Source organism: Myxocyprinus asiaticus, chromosome 23, assembly GCF_019703515.2.
Source record: "Myxocyprinus asiaticus isolate MX2 ecotype Aquarium Trade chromosome 23, UBuf_Myxa_2, whole genome shotgun sequence".
Classification (NCBI taxonomy): Eukaryota; Metazoa; Chordata; class Actinopteri; order Cypriniformes; family Catostomidae; genus Myxocyprinus; species Myxocyprinus asiaticus.
This window is the reverse complement of record NC_059366.1, coordinates 43,542,520-43,565,000: the sequence shown is the minus strand read 5'-3', so window position 1 is coordinate 43,565,000 and position 22,481 is coordinate 43,542,520. Positions and strand designations below refer to the sequence as shown.

At 37.5% G+C, this 22,481-nt stretch overlaps 1 protein-coding gene across 1 annotated transcript in view; it reads left to right on the top strand.

Annotated features, from left to right (window-relative positions):
* The window catches only part of LOC127413538 (fibulin-7-like), a 28,535-nt gene extending 6,593 nt beyond the window's left edge, over positions 1 to 21,942 (top strand). The window contains exons 3-8 of the mRNA XM_051650771.1: positions 1,800 to 1,976; positions 11,996 to 12,121; positions 13,445 to 13,582; positions 13,843 to 13,980; positions 15,694 to 15,832; positions 18,490 to 21,942. Of these exons, the coding sequence (XP_051506731.1) occupies positions 1,800 to 1,976; positions 11,996 to 12,121; positions 13,445 to 13,582; positions 13,843 to 13,980; positions 15,694 to 15,832; positions 18,490 to 18,865 (1,094 nt within the window). The 3' untranslated portion in view covers positions 18,866 to 21,942. The remainder of the gene's footprint in view (positions 1 to 1,799; positions 1,977 to 11,995; positions 12,122 to 13,444; positions 13,583 to 13,842; positions 13,981 to 15,693; positions 15,833 to 18,489) is intronic.
* Positions 21,943 to 22,481: the final 539 nt, after the last annotated feature.

Genomic DNA, 22,481 nt, shown 5'->3' with positions numbered 1-22,481 from the left:
CATTTACTGTCCTCAGCAGCGTGTTGCCAAATGATAACATCATTTCTGATTTCAACAGAACAGATATAATAAATCAAAAATACAACTTTAAAATAAATACAATCAAATGTGTGTTTACAAAGACTTTTTAGAGGCATAAGTGCAATCCGGTAATTGATCCTAACTATATGTTAAATAACAATTCTAAACAATAAGGGTCCTGGGTATCTCAGCGAGTATTGACGCTGACTACCACCCCTGGAGTCGTGAGTTTGAATCCAGGGTGTGCTGAGGCAACCTGCCAGGTCTCCTAAGCAACCAAATTGGCCCGGTTGCTAGGGAGGGTAGAGTCACATGGGTAACCTCCTCGTGGTTGCGATTAGGGGTTCTCGCTCTCAATGGGGCACGTGGTAAGTTGTGCATGGATCGCGGAGAGTAACATGAGCCTCCACATGCTGGGAGTCTCCGTGGTGTCATGGGCAGCAAGCCATGTGATAAGATGGCTCATAAAGAGTAATTTGTTCGGGAATCGTACTCAACTGGTAGCGCTGTATGCTTCGTGCTGTAGATTGAAAAGAATCGGCTCATAAACAGTCATTCTTTTTGGAATCAGACAACATTGGTTGCGCTGTATGTTTTGTGCTGTTGATTTAAAAGAATCAGCTCTTAATGAGTCATTCGTTCGAGATTCGGACTACACTGGAAACTCTGTGCATTCCACGCTGTAGCCTAGATTCAAAAGAACCGGCTCATAAAGAGTCATTAGTTCGGGAAATGGATTACACTGGCCGTGCTGTGTCTTTCTGATTCATTAAAACGAACTGGCTCATAAAGAGTAATTACTGTAGTTTGAGAATCATACTCCACTAATAGCACTGTATATTTTATGCTGTAGATTCAAAAGAACCGGCTCATAAAGAGTCATTAGTTCAGGAATTGGACTACACTGGCAGCACTGTATGTTTCGTGTTGTAGATTCAAAAGAATCAGCTCATATGAGTCATTCACTCGGGAATCAGACTCAGTGGCAGTGCTGTGTTTTGCGCTGGGAATCACTGTCAGAGAATTTTAGTACGATGTTCCCTTCGCATCGTGAAACATTTATGGAACCGAAAGTCATTAAAATAAAATGTCTGGTATTTTTAAAATATGGAATCTAAACAAAAATTAGTTCTGTAAGCAGGACCAACATATTGACACTGGACATTTTTGCTCTCTTTCTTTGTGGATGAGTATATCGCTTAAAGTTTAAGTTAACATGAAAAAAAGGTCAACATGAAATGGCTTTTGCGACTCGTGCTGTAGAGTAAAACAGGATATTAATAAATGTAGGGCAGGACTTGATTTCACTCATTAGAAATTGACTGGATTGTGAAAAGGAGAGGGGTTGAAAAATAAGAGGGATTGGTGATATCAGCCAAAAAGGAAGGTAATTTCAGAGGCGGAGCATGTTACTATGTTTTCATGAGACAAGACAAAGTTTTTTTCTGTGGAATAACGTGCATCAACTAACTGTTCACAGACAGACCAGTAACTTGTATTAGGAAAATAAATACGGTCAATTTGACTAGTGAGACATGAACAACATACAAGCACTGGTCCTTGTTTTTCTACATGGAACATATGTTTTTGTTTCCTTGTTCGTAAGCTGTCCTTATGAAATGAGGCATTTCCCATATTTTCCCATGACGGACCCAACAGTTAGGAACATATGCCTGCCTTCTGGCCCTACTTTTTTGCATGCAGTGACCTCTTTCTTCTCCATCATTCCGCCTTAACCATCCTATCTAATCTCTTTTTTCTTTTCATGTCATCTCCAGCCCAGCTCTCGTGTCCATGTCTGGTGGCTCCAGCCCATGGAAGGAAGTTTGGCTCCAAGTGCCTGGTGGGACATGAGGTCCATTTCACATGTTCTCAGGGTTATCGTTTGGTAGGGCCAGTGACACGCGTGTGTCAAGAAAATGGCACCTGGAGTGGAGCTACTGTCGTCTGTAAAGGTGTGTCGTAAGCTTCAACTTGATATTCATCATACTCTTTTAATTGTGGAACCTCAACAAGTGAATATCACTGACTGCTGTTGATATTGAAATGTTCATTGGTCTTACATTGGTTATAAATGTTCACTAACTAAAGTTTTACACCTAAAGGAATGAATGACATATATTTATAAATTGATTAATTACATTTGCATGATTCTGCTTGATGCCAATGGGCTTCAGTATAAAGACCAAGATCACTGTTGCAATGGCCAGGAAAACATAAACAAAACACATTACATAGGCCGCATTTACAATGTCAACTAATTCAGATTTTTTTCACCGCTGTCTTGCATAGATGCTTGTAAAAAGCAAAAACATAAATGAGATTTAAATTTGGATTCTGGTCACCAATTCTCCTCTAATTTCAGAATTTTCTGTCATTGCTACATGACAGCAAGAGAGATTAATATTATATGGATTTATTTTGTTTATTTAGAACTAAAGTACATAATTTCTGTGATTCCTTTAAGCCAGGGTAGGTAAGCCAGGGTAATTTTAACACTTCAGATTCATAATTGTTAATTTATTTATTTTTTGCACCTGCATGCAAAGTTACCCACTATATTAATCCTTGTATTCAGATAAAATGGTGAGTAACACTCACACATTGCACACAAATTCTTTGCAATGTTACTACTCTGCTCTATGTAACTATATCTATCTTACTGAATACGTGGAATTCCTGGACTAAGATACCGAGACTGCCGTTTTATTGCTGCGAGCTGGTAATCTGAAATCCCATTCAACATTACTGAGATAGCGTCAGAATACCTGTGCATGTGAAAGAAACTGTGAAAAGCACTGCTAGGGTATGGTACACTACACACACAGTTACACACTCACACACAGATAACCAGCGCTTAAAGAAAGAGGGGCATTCTTCGCTGTTGAGCTGCACTGAATGAAGCTCTTGTCAAAATGCAGGAAAACACCTGTACTTGCATTCCTGTCCATAGTGCCATCTCAATAGCCTTCATGCTTTGAGTCCAATCAGCTGGATGGGATACTGTAAAAAGAGCCAGCCTCAGAGTTCATGTTTCAACTTTGACTGCCACTACACTACCAGCCAAAAGTCTGGACACACTTGCCTGGATTTGAATTGAATTGGTTTCTTATGATCTTAAAAATCCTTTTGATTTAAAGGCTTTTTGTTAAATGCTTCAAATTAGTTTTATAGACAAATATAAATTGTGCAAACATAGGAATTTCTTTAAAAAAACTGTAAAAGGGGTGAATCCACTTAACAGTTGTGCTACTTTTGCATGCAATATGTCATATTTTGTCCTTTTTATTTAGCACTTGCAATCAAGTGGAATCTGCTGAAATAGCACTGTGCTGTTTATTTTTCTTTTCAGCACCAAACCGCCTCATTTCTATCCTTTCGAAGTAAATTAGGCTCATTTAAGATTGCGCTTTATTCACAAAACTCATTGAACTGTGTAAACGGAAAACACAATTTACTGTCGTACAAAAATATGGCAGATCACTGTAGTCTGCTGCATCCTCCACACCTTACAGCCATGTTAATGAGGGCTGCAACTAATGATTAGTTTGATAATAGATTCATCTTCAGTTATTTCTTCGATTACTTGAATCAAAAAAGCCAAAATTTATTTCCTGTATTTTATTCAAATATATTTATAAAAAAAAAACAAATTATTGTATGCTATACATTGAGTACCAAAACAAAGTTTAAACTAAATAAAAATAAATGTTACTATATAAATTGCATTCAGTTTTTCAAAAATAAAAAAAATGAAACCCTGTTTGTAGCAGGACAATTTAAACCTCTCAATTATAAATGATAATAAAGAAAAACAAAACCGTTATTAAAGTGTTTTTTTTTTTTTGTTGTCATTAACAATTTTTATTGATTCCACATTCAAATCAACATAAACAGCACATGAAAACACGGAATCAATTTTCAACAAAATATACCCCGCTCCCTCCCTCCTTCTCCCCACACACCCAACACACATCCCAGTGGTCAGACACAGAATAATAACAGACACACATACAAGCAAACAGTCCAAAAAAATAAATAAATAAATACTCAGATATAAAAAAACAAAAAAATTGCCCAACAAAAAAGAAAAAGGGTTCCACACATCAATTAATTACATACACACCATTTAAACTGTCCCTCTCCACTGTTCCTCCCTGGCACCCTCCAAGAAGGCCAGATAAGTGGCCCACTTCTTCTCAAAGGCACCCAAGCTGCCCAGCCGCCTATGCATCATCTTTTCAAAGGCCGCCACTGTGCCCAATTCGGTTCACCACTCATGAAATGAGGGTGCACCAGCCGACTTCCATCCCCCAAGGATTAATTTCCTACCGATCATCACACTGGTAAGGACCCAGTTTTCAATGTGTATGTTCCCTAAGTTAACCCCTGCCCCATTCCCCAAAATACAAAGTCTGGGGTAGAATGAAATCTGAGTGCTCAGGATCTCACAGACATAACTCTGAACCCTCGACAAAAACTCTTGAATCTTAGTACAATACCAAAAAACATGGGCTATGTCCCCATCCTCTGATTGGCATCGCCAACAGGTAGGTGTATTTTTAAGACCAAGCCTATGCAATCTAGAGGGAGTCCAATAAAAACGATGCAGAATCTTAAATTGAATGAGGCACATCCTTGCATCCCTAGACATAGACTTGGCATTTTTTAAAATCCTACCCCATTCTTCATCGTCCAGTACTAAATTCAAGTCATTCTCCCATAACTTCTTGAGAGATGTCAAAACCCCATCCCCTAGACTCTGAATTAGCCAGGAATAGTACGCTGAAGCCTCGTGACCCTTTCCAAAAGCCACTAGTACCATCTCAAGAGTGTCTGCAGCTTTAGGGGGCTGTGTACTACACCCAAAGATGGTACAAAATAGATGGTGCAGCTGTAAGTACCTGAAGAATTGAGCTCTGGGAATCCCAAACCGGTGTGTAATATTTTCAAACGATCTCAATGCTCCATTTCATACAGGTCACCCAGCGTAGCAACTCCCTTCTCAATCCATTCTGTCCAGCAAAAAGGGGACTTATTAATACACAGTTTAGGGTTTAACCAAATACTTGCAGCAATGTTCAGGTAAATGTCCGAATTGAGCACGTGGGAAACCCTTGTCCACACTAACTGCATGTGTGAGATAATGAGATGTGTCTTTAGTTCTCTGGGCAGCTTGGTAGAAAGACATTGCAATGGCAGAACCAGGGAGGGACTCTTTCAGGTGGAAGCGACCAATGAGCCAAATGTCTGAGACCGAATGCATAATAATAAAATGAAATCTTGGGTAAGCCTAGCCCACCTTTGTCAATCGGTCTATGTAACTTATTGAATTGTAATCTGGGATGTTTACCATTCCAAATGAAAGACTTTGCTATGCTATCAGATTGCTTGAAATAAGAGAGGGGGACATCTACCGGGAGAGACTGTAGCAGGTAGTTAAATTTTGGAATACATTTCATTTTAATAACATTAACCTTCCCAATCATCGATAAATGTAATGAAGCCCACCTACCCACATCGCTCGAAAACCGTTTTATTAAGGGGTCAAAATTAACTCTAACTAAATCAGACAAATTTTTGGAGAATAAAATGCCCAAATACTTAATGCCCTGTTTGGGCCACTGGAAGGCGCCTGGCTGAAAGGCCGTTACTGGACAGTACGCTGTCAGAGCCAATGCTTCGGATTTAGACCAACTGACTTTGTATCCTGAGAATTTGGAAAAGGAATTAATAATTCTGTGGAGGCAAGGCATAGATTTATTAGGGTCAGAGACAAATAATAAAATATCATCTGCATAAAGCAGAAGCTTATGCATCATACCTCCCGCCTCCACCCCTGGAAAATCATCCTCCTTTCTTATCGCGGCTGCTAATGGTTCCAGGGCAAGACAGAACAATAATGGGGAAAGAGGGCAACCCTGCTGAGTGCCCCTATCCAAAACCGGTATTAAAGTGTTAACTGGAAAGAGGTAGAATGTTGTAATGTCTTTATTCTATAAATGTAAGGGATTCAGTACACTTACTGTACTTCTAAAGTATTATTTCTAACATTATATGTAGGATTTAAATTTTGGTTACATTTAAACCTAAATTTGATATTTATTGAAAATGATTGTTCTCTCTTTCTCTGGTCTTATCGCTTTGACACAGATGCAGTCGTGCTCAAGGTATAGACAAACAGTTTTGCGAAAAGGAAATGCATGCCTGGTTTTCAATTCAAACCATTTATGCGCTATAAAATGTAGAAAATAACAGTAAAATGTAAGTTGTGCACTGGAGTGAAACAACCCTATAGCAAATCAAACCGCAACAGCACTCTGTCAATGCACCTCTCAACCAGTCCACATTAAACTGGAAGTTTATGATCTTTGAACTGTTTTGTCTTGTGCACTGTTTTATCAAGCAAAAGCCATTTTAACTACTTTAATGTGACGCCACTGACAGAGTGCACGCCGCACATATTCGACTAATCGATAATTAAATTATTATTGATTTTATTAGTTGGTGCCGCTAATTGTGTTCAGCACAGATTTTTACAGTGTGTTTTCGCTGTTGTATAATTCCTTTAATAAATCGGGCGCTAAAACAATGCAGTCAGAGCATTCAAATAAACAGCTCTTTCAGCAAGAGCAGTCCATTCTTAGTGAATTCCCCCTAAATTTGATATACATGTATATATAGTTGAAGTCAGAAGTTTACATACACTGAAGTTGAAGTCATTAAACCTCATTTTGTAACCACTCCACAGATTTCATATTAGCACTATAGTTTTGGAAAGTCATTTAGGACATCTACTTTGTTCATGACACAAGTAATTTTTCCAATAATTGTTTACAGACAGATTGTTTCACATTTAATTGACTATATCAAAATTCCAGTGGGTCAGAAGTTTACATACACTAAATTAACTGTGCCTTTAAGCAGCTTGGAAAATTCCAGAAAATGTCAATCTTTAGGTAATTAGCCAGTTAGCTTCTGATAGGCTAATTGGCTAATTGGAGTCAATTGGAGGTGTACCTGTGGATGTATTTTAAGGCATACCTTCAAACTCAGTGCCTCATTGCTTGACATAATGGGAAAATCAAAAGAAATCAGCCAAGACCTCAGAAAAACAATTGTGGACCTCCACAAGTCTGGTTCATTCTTGGGAGCAATTTTCAAATGCCTGAATGTACTACGTTCATCTGTACAAACAATAGTATGCAAGTATAAACACCATGGGACCACGCAGCCATAATACCGCTCAGGAAGGAGACACATTCTGTCTCCTAGAGATGAACGTAGTTTGGTGTGAAAAGTGCAAATCAATCCTAGAACAACAGCAAAGGACCTTGTGAAGATGCTGGAGGAAACAAGTAGACAAGTATCTATATCCACAGTAAAACGAGTCCTATATCGACATAACCTGAAAGGCTGCTCAGCAAGGAAGAATCCACTGCTCCAAAACCACCATAAAAAAGCCAGAATACAGTTTGCAAGTGCACATGGGGACAAAGATCTTACTTTCTGGAGAAATGTCCTCTGGTCTGATGAAACAAAAATTGAACTGTTTGGCCAAAATAGCCATTGTTATGTTTGGAGGAAAAAGGGTGAGGCTTGTAAGCCGAAGATCACCATTCCAACTGTGAAGCATGGGGGTGGCAGGATCATGTTGTGAGGGTGCTTTGCTGCAGGAGGGACTTGTGCACTTCACAAAATATATGGCATCATGAGGAAGGAAAATTATGTGGATATATTGAAGCAACATCTCAAGACATCAGCCAAGAAGTTAGAGCTCATCCGCAAATGGGTCTTCCAAATGGACAATGACCCCAAGCATACCCCAAAGTTGTGGCAAAATGGCTTAAGGACAACAAAGTCAAGGTATTGGAGTGGCCATCACAAAGCCCTGACTTCAATCCGAAATTTGCGGGCAGAACTGAAAAAGCATGTGCGAGCAAGGAGGCCTACAAACCTGACCCAGTTACACCAGTTCTGTCTGGAGGAATGGGCCAAAATTCCATCAACTTATTGTGAGAAGCTTGTGGAAGGCTACCCAAAACATTTAACCCAAGTTAAACAATTTAAAGGCAATGCTACCAAATACTAACAAAGTGTACGTAAACTTCTGACCCACTGTGAATGTGACGAAAGAAATAAAAGCTGAAATAATTAATACTCTTTACTATTATTCTGACATTTCACATTCTTAAAATAAAATAGTGATCCTAACTGACCTAAGACAGGGAATGTTTTCTACAATTAAATGTCAGGAATTGTGAAAAACTGAGTTTAAATGTATTTGGCTAAGGTGTATGTAAACTTCAGACTTCAACTGTATGGATCATTTTGACCAGATGTTGAAGAAAAAGTAACCATCAAGTGTCCAGCATACATGGGAACTCCTTCAATACCTCCAAAACTTTGGCTGGTAGTGTTCTCCAGTCTCTGTTTTTTGTATAAAGTCTCAGCAGGCATAGGTTAAGCTCATGTTCACGTCATTAAGCTGGCCCGTGGCCTGATAGCACACAACTATTCTAAGCATGCTATTGATGACTTCCTTTAATATCACTGCTGGCTGCTTTTGAGACATTCCAAGTGGTACAGCCGGGGAGGAGCATACATACTGCAGTGTGTTTGATACAGGATGTGTATGTGTGCGCTTGAGAGGAAAGTTTAAGTTTATAAAGACAGCACAGACAGTGTAAGACAGGGTGTGAGTCTATTTTGGGAGTTTTGCTTCCGCAAGCACCTTTGAGAGAGGGTGAAAAGAACATAAATTTGTTCATAGGGAGTTTAGAAATATTTAGACGCCTGAAGTGAACCATTTACATCTCCAAATGTTTGCGCTTAAGCCTCCTGGGAAAGAAAATAAACACGGGAAGGATCGCAAGCGCTAATCTTGAAAAAAAAAATTCCTTGGCTAGAAAGCCCAAACTTTAGACTCCAGAACCCCTTTTTTCTCTCTGACTTTATACAAGTTTCTACTTCAATTTCTTCATGTCTAATGTCCAGTTGGAACACTCAATTCTCTCTACATTTCGAGGAACAGTGGTGCATTTTTTTACATGTTGAAATCCCCCAATTTTGCTTTAACAATGTTATGAATAATACTGGAGGAGTGCAAAACTGCATCTGACAATGAACATTCAATGCATCGATGAACAGTCATCGCAAAAAAATAAAAAATAAAACCCAGGCACGAAGTCATTTATTACATGTTTACAAGTTAAATAAATAAATTGACATAAATATTGATATAAATGTAATTAAATTTATTAGCTTATTGTGACTAAGAGGAGGGCAGGGCCGGGCCGTGAGTGCGCAGGGCCGGCCCCCAATCGGGCTAATCAGCCTAGGCGAGGGATAAAGCTGAGCCGGATGCGGCAGTTCGACAAAGAGAGAGCCACATGCAGCTGCCGTGTGTGTTTATGTTTGTGTCTTTTTAAGTTTTCATTAAGCATTATTTTGATGGTTCGTCCGGTTCCCGCCTCCTCCTTGCCCTTTTGAACCAAGTTACATTGGTGCCAAAACCCGGGAAGGAGGAGGGATGCACTGTAGTGGAGTCCTCACCACTACCACCCGCCAAAAGGAGCAGCCGTGGCTGTCCGCCGGGGGATGGAGGAGTCGCTGCCGGCCACCTGGACGTGGAGGAATGGCCGCCTTCTGTGAGGAGGGGGTGGGGGGTCTCGCTGCTGGCCGCTTGGAGCAGTGGAGCCGCTGCCAGGGGCGGAGTGGCTCGCTACCGGCCACCAGAACGCGGAGGGGCGTTCCATCCACCAGGGGTCAGAGGACTCGCTCCGGTCCGCACGTGGAGGAGCGGCGTCGTCCACTAGAGGGTGGAGGAGTGGTCGAGGACAGGCGACGGCGTGTCTGGGAACCGCCGAACAATTTTTTCTCTCTCTCTCTCACTGTCGCACTGCCTCGCTCTTTCCTTCTCCCCTTTTCCCTCCCCTTGTCTCCTTCCTTCATGTCCATTTCTTTATTTCTTTATTTTTTAAAGTAGGCCTATTTTATTTTTTGTTATACATTTATTTTGGTATTTTAAGTTTGGTAAAAAAAATAAGCTTCATTCAAAATTGATGTAAGTGTTTTTTCTTACCCCATTGGTGAACAATTTTTTCTTGTTTATAGCATGTATAAGCTTAAAGATATATTTTCTGAAAACAAGTCTTAATATCCTGTTTTAAGGACGTTTAGATATTTTTATTGGAAAACAAGACAATAATACTTGTCTTGAAAGTCATTTTTTTGCAGTGTGTCAATGTTTGCTCTTCACATGGGCCTCACAAACACATTCGTACTGTTCAATAAAGATATTTACAGCAACAGCAGTAAATTTCCATCTCGAGAGCAGATGGAAGTTTTGCCGCCTGCAGCTGCTGTAGACAGATGTTGTGTGGCACAGTAGTTGCTGTAAACCAAACCAACCGACAACCGTTAACAATTATGGATACAAACACTGCTCACAACATACTGTGTATGTGACCGTGGCCAAAGGAGAGAACCGCAGTTTGGTTTAACTGTGGTTTTAGAGGCTGCTCGACATTCCCTCTCTGGACTATTCCTCCGTTTCGCCATCCCATTGTTAACATTCCAGGATATCTGTTTCATTTTACTGTGCCATTCTGTAAAGAAAAAGGAATAATATCGGCTTGTATAATTCCAATAACAATTCAGGTGTTTTCCATGGGCACATAATCCTGAGCTCCATACAGACAAGAAGTATTTCTTTCATTCTGGATAAATAAGGATCATACGCCCCATGTTAAAGACGGTTTTCCATATAATCCAAACAAGAATTAAGGCTAATTTAGTGCCTTTCTCAAAGCATGTGAATAAACACTCCAATCAGAAGCACTTTAATATTTGCAATGTTAGGAAGGAGAATCTGAAGAAAGTCCAAAATCGAAAGGAAGAAATTGCATTTGCTTAAAGACAATGAAGCATATTTTTAGTATCTTGAAGATTTTTTAAATGAGTGATTCTCATGAAACCTGTCAAGAAAAAGCCCTAGTCAAACTTTATGCAAAATCAAATCAAATCAATACATATAAATGTATAAGAAAGAAAGAAAAAGAACAAAAGAAAGCAAACAAACAAACAATTCTTATTACCACAATGCGCCCAGACATTTTTCCCATTGTAAATCAGTATTACAATAAAAAAGATGCTGTTGCACAATGATTTTTAAAACAAAAATCTGCGGAAATGAAAGGCAGTATCAAGGAAGTACTACTATAATGTATAAACAACTTACATATAAATACATATAATACATATTCAATTTAAATATAATTTTTTCACATTGCGATAATGAGAATATCATAATTGAACATCTTGTTTCATGTTACTGTAATGAAAGTAATATCACAGTCTTCAATTTCTATTTGCAAAATATAATTTCTTATTTGTTTCTTTTGATTTTGGAGTAAAATTGGACCAGGACATTTTCTTGGTGTTGTGAGAATGTCCCTGATATATTATTTAAATTGCACAGATGGTAGTACTTGTTGTACTGCGTTTAATTCATGATGATTTACATTAATTTTTACTTCAGTACAGTGACGTAAAAATTAGAATCAACACTGAGAATTATAGGAATTAGAAAAATAAAATCTTTAAACATTATGTTTAATGGTCCTAAAAATAGGTTTTAGTATTTTCATGCAAAATATAATTTTACGTTTTTATTATAAAATGATGATTTATTAATTATTGTATATATACTGTGTGTGTGTGTGTATATATATATATATATATATATATATATATATATATATATATATATATATATATATATATATATATAGGATTAAATATGCCCATATTTTCATAAATTCACGCAAGAGAGATTAGGATTATTATCATGATTTTCATTGAGATATTTATCGTAAAACCTCTTGTATATTGTGAGGTTAATCATAACACAAAGCATTCTCCAACATGTTCATTGATGAGGCTGTGTTACGACAGTTCTCTCTGCACACAGATGTGAGCGTGTGTTCCAGTAACCCATGTCAGAACGGCGGCACGTGTGTGCAGAGTCTTAACCAGTACAAGTGCACCTGTCCACACAACTGGAGCGGGAGCCACTGTCAATACCAGACGCAGACAGGTCTGTTCTTATATCAGCATGTGTGTTTCATTCAACCTCTTGTTCAGAAGAGGTGTGCTAATACTTATCTAATCGATCTAGTGATTTTTCACCTAGTGGACACTAATAACAATGAAAATATCTCATAGACTTATATTGCAAAATAGACCCAAGCCATATCTAGAGACTAGACGGTGGACTCTTTTTACTTTGGCCAGTAAACAACCACCTAGAAAACCTGAGCAATTACCTAGCAATGCCCTAACAACCACTCTAAGCGCCCTAGCAATTGCATGTGTCTAAAACAAGCATGTGAACTGTATGGCTTCCTTAACACGGCAGCAGAATACGGTAGTCAGTGGTGTTTTAGAGTGCTAAATAAGGTTACATTCTCTCACAGTTTGGTTATTAACGAGAGTGACAACCACATTCTACAACCGAAATGACTGACTCTTTAAAACATTTCAGGACTCTTAATCGCATTTTTATAAACCTGTGCTGTGTGAATGCAACCTGTGTTTTCATTACAGGGATAGTTCACCCAAAAATAACAATTCTCTCATCATTTACTCACCCTCATGCCATCCCAGATGTGTATGACTTTTTTTCTTAAGCAGAACACAAATGAAGGATTTTAGAAAATATCTCAGCTCTGTAGGTCCATACAATGCAAGTGAATGGTGACCAGAACTCAGACGGTCCAAAATGGACATAAAAGCAGCATAAAAGTAATCCATACAGCTCCAGTGGTTTAATCCATGTCTTCTGAAGAAATATGATAGGTGTGTATGAGAAACAGATCAATATTTAAGTCTTTTTTTACTAGTAATCTCCACCTTTGACTAGCCCCAACCAGTAGGTGGCTGAATATGAAAGTGAAAGTCACTTCCACACCAGACTGTTGAAGTGAAAGTGTAGATTTACAGTAAAAATGGACTTAAATATTGATCTGTTTCTCACCCACACTTACCATATCACCTCTGAAGATATGGATTAAACCACTGGAGTCGTATAGATTACTTTTATGCTGCCTTTATGTCCTTTTTGGAGCTTCTGAGTTCTGGTCACCATTCACTTGCATTGTTAGGGCCGACAGAGCTAAGATATTCTTCTAAAAATCTTAATTTGTTTTCTGCAGAAGAAACAAAGTCATACACATCTAGGATGGTATGAGGGTGAGTAAATAATAAGAGATTTTTCAGTTTGGGGTGAACTATCCCTTTAACTTATAAGTATGTATGCCTATGCCATACTGCACACAGTATGATTTTTACGGTCCTTTACCATTGTAGCTTGCCAGACTGTACAATATGATCCCAGTGAGATCTTTCCTTTCTCTCTCAGCACCTCCGGAATGGAGCGTCATGAATGATCCAGCCTTTAGCCGTAAACCTCGCTGTGCAAAAGTGGACCGGGCCCAACACTGTAGCTGTGACGCTGGATTCCACATGAGCGGAACCTCAGACAACAGCATCTGCCAGGGTGAGTCTCACAGACCATGATTCTGAAAATCTAAAGGAGACACGTGAGATTACTGGGGTCTTTTTCTTGGGAGAATCTATCTTTTAGATCTTTTATTTTTAGAGAAGTTTCCGGGAAGTGCACATCCTAACCAGTCGTATACAGATCCGGTATAAAATGTAGAAAACAAATGCAGTAAAAGGTAATAGATGTTCGCACACTGATATTTAAGCTCTAAGCTGATATTAAAGCCCCAATGTGCTCTTGTGAATCTTATACAGATGTGAATGAATGTGAGGTGTATAAGGCTGATCGTGGAGGGCCTCTGTGCAGCCACGCCTGCATAAACGTGCCGGGATCATACCACTGTTCCTGCCCCACCGGATATAAACTACTCGCAGATGGTAGAAGCTGTGAGGGTGAGTGGCAAACATTCTGTTTGTAACACTTTTGGACACCTTACAAAGATCTCCAGGGGTAAATAAAGTGGGTAGATGAAGACAAATAGTGAGGATGTGGAAGAGAATTGAGTGAGTCCATTTTTGGCATGTGGCTTGGATGAACATTTTGGGAGCAAAGGTGAGGGAGTTCTTTAGGGCATTTTGCAGAGTGGCTGGTTTTAAACAATCCTGCTCTGCAAAGATTTATATTCTAAATGGGTATTTTTGTATTATTTTCCAGTAAAAATATCATAATAATCCTTAAAACAAGATACATATGACATAAGATATTAAACAAAGTCTTGTTTCCAGAGAAATCAAGAAGAATTATTTAGTGAGGTTTATGCTTAAAACAAGAAGAAGAAAAAAAGTCTTACAGAATAAGAAAAATTTATTTAATTCAAATGGAATGCAAGTTTATTTTTCTTTACCACTATGACAAAAAGTTGTTTTCTTTTTTTAAAGCATAAACCTCACTAGATTTTATCAGATTTCTTTAATAAATAAATCATTTTATTCTCAGGTAAATTTATTTTTTTTAAGGATTTTTCAATATTTTTACAGGAAAACAATACAAAAAATACTAAGAAAACAATTTTAAAAGACGTAAGTCTTTGTATTTAAGACATACATTTTTTACAAGTGTTAAGCATAAAAATTACTAAATTTAATTGCATTTTTCTGAAAACAAGGCAAAATATCATGTAATTTTGCTTCTCAAGAATTTTACTGGAAAACAAGACAAAAATAAAAATATATATATATATTTTTTTTTTTTTCATTTTTTGTATTGTCAGTGACACTATCTCAAGCATTGCAAAAAAAATTTTCATACTGAGTATTTTTGTTGTGTTTTCCAGTAAAAATATCTAAACATTCTTTTTTTTATTTTTTTTTTTTTATTTGGAATGCCCAATTCCCAATGCCCTCTTAAGTCCTCGTGGTGGCGTAGTGACTCGTCTCAATCCGGGTGGCGGAGGACGAATCTCAGTTGTCTCCACGTCTGAGACCGTCAATCTGCGCATCTTATCACATAGCTTGTTGAGCGCGTTACCGCAGAGATATAGCACATGTGGAGGCTTCACGTTATTCTCTGCGGCATCCACACACAGCTCACCATGCGCCTCACCGAGAGCGAGAACCACATTATAGCAACCACGAGGAGGTTACCCCATGTGACTCTACCCTCCCTAGCAACCGGGCCAATTTTGGTTGCTTAGGAGACCTGGCTGGAGTCACTCAGCTCAAGATTCGAACTCTTGACTCCAGGGGTGGTAGTCAGCGTCTTTACTCACTGAGCTACCCAGACCCCATATCTGATTTATCTTGAGAAGTGAAATTACAAGATATTTTGTCTTGTTTTCAGAGAGGTCAAACAAAATGTAGTAACGTTTATGCTTATGCTAATTAAACTATACATTTTACATTTTAAATTCATTTATTAATTAACCCACACCTTACTTAATCATTTTTTTTCCCTTTTTTGACAGAGGTTTACATATTTTTACTGGGGAAAAAAATATACTCAGTAAGAAAAGGATTTTTTTTGCAGTGTAGCGAAATATCAGAGAACTGAATGCAAATCTAATTTAAAGTCCAAACAAACAGTCTCTCACAACTCACTTCTTTTCTCTCGTTCTGTTATTTCCGTCCTCTCTGATTTTAATGTCTCCCTCGCTCTGGGCTCTCCAGATGTGGATGAGTGTCTTACACAACAGCACAACTGCAGTCGTGGCATTACCTGTATCAACACCGGAGGAGGTTTCCAGTGTGTGAACCCAGAGTGTCCGCACTCGCACGGCAACGTCAGCTACGTGAAGACCTCACCTTTGTGAGTGGGCTCATGCACGCAAAAAGCTCTGTTCCAAAACCTAATGAGCTCTATTGCAAACGGAACCTCATTACTGACTGATTTGGAATGTTCTACATAGACCACGTCCACACTAATCAGTTTAAGTTTGTAACCTCCATTTTCAGTTTCCTCGTCAAAGATGTAGTTTTCCAAAGTATGCGGTCATGGAGAAAATCTCCGTTTTTGGTGGAGGAAAACGCTGTTCTGGTGTGGATGAAAGGCATCAATGTCGAGAAACGAAAACGTATTTGTGTGGATGTGGCCACTGACTTTGATTCCAAAAAAGTTGACATTAGTATGTTGCAAGGTGAATGCTGGGATACTCTAATAAGCATAAAAATACATCACACACACTAATATTTGGAAAAATAGACCATTTTTAATTTTTATTGATATTTCATTTATAATACTTTTATTTATTTTGCTATTTTAAGAGAAACAATATTTTTCTGGACACATATTATAGTTTCAGTGTTGCCACCTACCTTTTAGAAAAGCCTAAGTTCGGGAGTGACTGTTACGCCTTAAAGTCAATGTGTAACGCAATCCATTTTACTTCTGTAATCTGAAGGATTTCTGAGTGAAACAGGACATTCAATGAGACAAAATGTAGGGCAAGACTTGATTTTATCTGTTAGGAATTGATAAGATGGTAAAATAAGGGTGTCTACTGTCTATATACAGAATAAGGTTGGAGGGGAGGGTTGAAACATAAGAGGGATTTGTGACATCAGCCAAACGGGAAAGTCGTTTTTAAAGGCAAAACGCAATCATGCAAAATAAGAAAGTACATAGATTTTTTCAGACTTTGATTTCTATGTATGTTGTCTAGGTAGGCAGCTCAATGAGTTTTGGAATAAAGCTACAGTAATAACTCACTTAATGAATAACAGACCTTTCTTTTAACTTTAACTTTTTTTTTTTAACAATTTAATAAACCTACAGATTTGTTTGGGACAATTCTGACTAGACAAGGAGAGAAAAATATGGAGCAAAGGATGTTTTTTGCTTTGTGTTTCCATTGCAAACACATCTATACAGCACTGGGGCCCACTAAAGCTCTCCCTAAATCACTTGCCACCTGTTTGTGGTATGATTTAAGTGGTTCAATAATTTGTTTTTCATGCATGACACTTTTATGTTTATTATGTAAGCTGTTTGTTAAGCTGACGTGAGCTGTGAATAGCCCCTTTGTGTCCGGCTAAATGTTCGAGAAGCAGTAATCTGCTAGTCACTAAACTTTAAAGCTTTCTGGCACACAAGCTGTTCTGTAACATAACCAGAAATACTCTGAAGTGTAGCTGTCCGTTTCTGGAATGGTTCAGAGTAAATGTACTTGATTTTATTTTTTTATTTTTTTGTTGCATTTCATACACACACACACACACACACACACACACACACACAAACTTCAGTATTCATCTGCTTTTATTCTAAAAAATGTAAAAAAAATTTTTTTTTAAAAATCAATGAAAAAATTGCAATTTATGTATAATTCTTAAATATATAAGACATTTTATATTTCTTAAAGAATATTAGACATATTTGGGACCATTCAAATGTTTTGCCTTTTCGTCTGCTTTTATTCTACTTTGATTTAAAAAACAACAACAGAAGAATAAGAATTAAAAATTTTTTTTAAAGAAAATTAGACATATTTAGGACCATAAATTTTTTTTTTTTATTTTTATTTTGCATTGTTGTCATGGCATTTAAGCATATTCTATGCTGAATTATTGTCTGCTTTTATTCTAAAAAATAAATAAATTAATAAATAAATCTGACGAATATTAAATTATATTTCATAAAGAATATTAGACATGTTTAGGACCATCAAAATGTTTTGCCTTATTTACGTGACAATTGAGCATATTTTATAATAAACTATTCATCTACTTTATTTTTATTTTATTTATTTTTTTATTTTAAATCAACATTAGAATAAGAGACATGTGCATTGTTTTAATGGCAATTAGACATATTCTATGCTTTATTATTCATATGCTTTTATTCTATTTTTATTCTTTAAATTTCAGTTTATCAAAAGAATAAAACAAATAATACTCTTCATAAAAATAATTCGACGTATTTAGGACCATAAATATATATATATATATATATATATATTTTTTTTTTTTTTTTTTTTTTGCATTATTGTATTGGCAATTATATTCTATACTTAATTATTTGTCTTTTATTTTGATTTTTTTTTTTTTTTTTTTTTTTTTTAAATCAACAGAAGACATTTTTCATAAAGAATATGACACATTTAGGACCATAAAGTATTTTTTGAATTATTTTAACATTCTATGCTTAATTATTCATCTGCTTCTATTCTCAATTTTATATATATATATATATATATATATAAACAGAAACATAAGAAAATATACTTTTCTACTATGTTTAGACATGTTTAGGACCATAAATATTTTTTTAATTATTGCTTAATTATTTGTCTGCTGCATGTCAACAAAGTGCAACAATTAACTGTAGTTCTCCAAACATAGTTAAAAAGTATTGATGTAATGGCTTATTAACTGCATAGTAAGACACTTGGAACACTACAGGGTGTATGTAATAAATCAAAGGTTTGGTTTGTTTTGGCCCTTATTGATACATTTTCTCTACCACAGCCAATGTGAAAGGAATCCCTGTCCAATGGAGAGCCGTGCCTGTCCATCTGCCGCAAAGACCATTTCTTACCACTACCTATCTCTGCCCTCGAACCTGCGCACACCAGCAACCCTGTTCCGAATGGCCACCGCAGCAGCTCCAGGTCGGCCGGGCCCGGACAGCCTCCGATTTGGCATCGCCGGAGGAGGGGACGCCCGGAGCATGTTTGTGTTGCAGCGTTCAGACCGTCAAACTGGAGAGCTGATCCTGGTTCAACCGCTGCGAGGCCCACAAGAGCTCAGCGTGGAAGTAGAGATGGCCGAGTACGCTGACCGCATCTTTCAAGCCAAACATCTGGCGCGAGTCCACATTCTGGTTTCACCGTACGAGTTCTAAGGAGGGCGAGTAAAGTGTCTAAATTGAGTGTCGATGTTTAGACTTGCTGAAGGAATAGGCGAAGATAATGTTCTCCTTATTGCTAAGGCTCAATGAAAGAGTTGCTCTTAGAGGCAGCTCAGATTTTGACGCTGGAGTGCCACAAAAATGAAAGATATGGAATGTACAGTGGAAAGTTGTGCTTGTATGGTAGAGAAATTACAGTAACAAAAGTTAATAACTCTAAATTACTCATATAAAAATGCTTTCGCTTTAACTACCGGTACGTGTTTGGCTAAAAGGGAAGTGTGTAATTGTTTAGATGTTTAAATACTTTCTCTTTTCGCAGTTTAATGTGCAAAGACTTATTTAGATTAAATAAATAATGGCATATTTAAGTAAGCCATTTGTAGGTACACTTCCTGAAGAGTGTAAACACAGTGCTGCTTTAAAAACATTGCTCTGTTTGCTCCGACATGTCAACTTCTGGTTCAACCAGTGGCGTAAGTTTTGGGTGGGACTACCTATTTGTACATACAATGGAAGTGAGGGGGCGGGGCAGAAGAAGTGGTAGGAGTGTTTTGGAAACCTGTCTGGAAACAATTATTACTTTTGCAATCCCGTTTGGTGCTGCTAATGGCACACACACCTTTAAAGTACCAACCCAAAAGGCAACCTACCAATGCGCGGCTGATTCATAAATTACAGTGTATGCCAATATGAAGCATATGCAGGGTTGTTTTAAAAAAATGCAAACTGGTCTCATTACATCACGTTACTACACCTACAATTTTAAGCAAAGTTTCTTTATGTGGCTTGTACGTATTGCGGCAGTTTTCTTAGAGGTGCTAAAACAATTACTATTATTCACTTTCACACAAATCATGAGTAAAACAGCAGATTATCACTTCATAAACTCTTACTTTTTCACCCTGTTCCTCACACAATGCTATCTTATGACATTTAAACACTTTTACTAGAGTGCATGACTTATAAAGTGAAACATTTTAACATTTGCATTACATAACCAACTGCATTTGCAAGCTTTTTCAGGCACAGTTAAATTACACGGTAGCTCAACTGATAGAGCATTGCACTTGCAATGCAAAGGACTGGGGTATGAGTCTTGAAGAGCACATGAGTCAATATAAGAGCTGAATGTGTTATAGAAGCACCAGAAAATGACGTGGTTGCTTTAGCAATTGTGTTTTTCATGTCACATTTGCTTTTTATGACATTATCGGTTAGGTTTAAGGTTTAGGGTTGTGCGGTGGGTTTTGTTGATTTAATCTCAATAAAGCATTAACCTCAAAAACCTCATCTGTTGGGGAGAACATTACTGGCTTTTATTGTCACACAGTGGACATTTCACCTCAGAACTGCCGTGTGTAATGAACCACGTATGTCATTTTGCAAATCAGGCTGAAAAAACAAATGTGCTCGGCCAATATAGGTTGATGTAGGTCGAGTGAAACAGTGCAGCAAAGTGTATAATGCTGATGTCAATAAACAGCAAAAAAAGTAAGTGCAAATCTTAGGGGGGAAAATCAAACAAACAAGAGAGCTTTATGACTGGTTGATAAATGAACATGTGGTAGATTGTTAAAATTGGTAATGCCTAAAGATGCTGATTCTGAGATATTGCTTGTATTACCTTTGCGGAAAACGTTCATTACAGCTTGTATAAATGTGCATTACTGTCAATCAGTGAGCTCATATATACCAATATAAACAACAGCACTTCAGCATCTACCTACATTGAAAAGCTGCCTATTTTTATTGTTCTTTATGTATGTTGGATGTTTTTACTAAGAACAACAATGCATGAACATTTCTTTTTGTAATAAATTCCGCATTTAAAAATTAAATGTTAATTGCTGTTAATGCTTGCATTGTCATGTGTATATCAGGTTTGATATCTAATAATAAACAGAATGGCTATTTTACAAATTATTTGTCTTAAAGGACAGCATTTGTGGCATAATGTTGATTACCACAAAAATTAATTTTGACTCGTCCCTCCTTTTCTTTAAAAGCTTCACATGTCTGCCTTTAAACTCTCCAGAAATTGGCCCCATTCACTTCCATTGCAAGTGCCTCGATTTTGAGGCATAAGACATTTGTCATTAATATACCTCCATATGATGTTATCGTAATGTTATGTTTTGGGCACTTGTATTTCTTCAGTAGAATAACAGACATCTCACATTTTATATGTGTATTGAAGAAGCCAAAAACTTTTATGGTGAATTCAGGAATTAGTTGTTCTTCTCAAACTCAATGCCGAAGTTCCCATGATCACATCTGACGGGTACCATAACCTTAGAAATTAGAAGAATGCCAGAAACAATAACTATCAGGAAATTAGAGTATTCCTCAATGGGCTTTTCAAATATGTATTTGCTAGAAAGAAAAAAGCAAAGTAATGTTGACCACATGTGTGTGCTTCCCCTCGTCTTTTCTCTCTCTGTGGCTGTAATGTCCAATAGACAGATCAAAAGAACCACAAGCTTCCAGAAACACATGTTCTGGACAGTCGGGTCCAGTCTTAGAACGACAATGCACTTCAACTGTGAAAGAGTTTAATTATTGTGTAACATTTTTATTCTCTGTTCACTGGCCAGATTAAAGGCTACAAAAGGTTTTGTACAAGTGCAGTGGTGTTTGTCAAGAGACGCTTTAAAGGAACTGTTCACCCCTAAATGGAAATTCTGTCATCATTTACTCACCCTCGTGTTGTTCCAAACTCTTCTCCATACAATGAGAGCAAACAGGTGCCAGGACCTGTCAAGCTCCTAAAAGGATAAAAATACCACTGACCCACTGACCTCTGAAAATTAGCGTATAATTTGCAGACTGACAGCATGTCATGAAGGTTCAGATGTGAGAAAACAGCATGATAAACTCAAAACAGGTGAGGTGACAGTTTACATGAGGACTTAATGTGGTGTCTAGAGAGTTTGGGTTTGTGTTTTGATGTAAATGAGTCAGTATGTTGGATTGGACTTTGCAATTAGACCAAATACAGAATATAAAAATGTAAATATGTCATGCATCAATAAAACCACATGTGTTTTCCTTTGGAAAAGCAGATTGGTGTCCTTGTTATTTAGCTGAAGTTATTGGTGCTGTTGTGTTTGCCATGTTCCTCGACTTAAGGTTAAAGTTCACGGATTGGCTGAAAGACTCTTAAGGGCTTGTGGTTGTTTTGTGGGGAGAAACATATGTTCACAGTACTTTTTATTGCTGATAGAAACAGAAAAATCTGATACTGACAGCATCTGAAGCAAACGTGAAGGTTTACTGGATAAACCTACTCTGATACTTGCACAACTGGGCAATCTGTTTTGGATTCCAAAAATCTTTGTGTAGACTATTTCAAATTATGCATCAACTTTTGGAGACATAATTGATGTACAGATATTATCATCAAGTAGACTGCATTGTATCAGATTATATCCAATGTTTTGGGCATGAACGTCTACTTATCAATTGGTTTGGGACGCCCCCTTATGGCCTGACCTTGAAAAAAGACACGAAAATAGACTGTCAGGTCCCGTTGAAGGACTAGGTCGTGTTTATTTGAAAATTCTCTCATTTACACACCCTCATGTCGTTCCAAGCCAAACTTTATTTC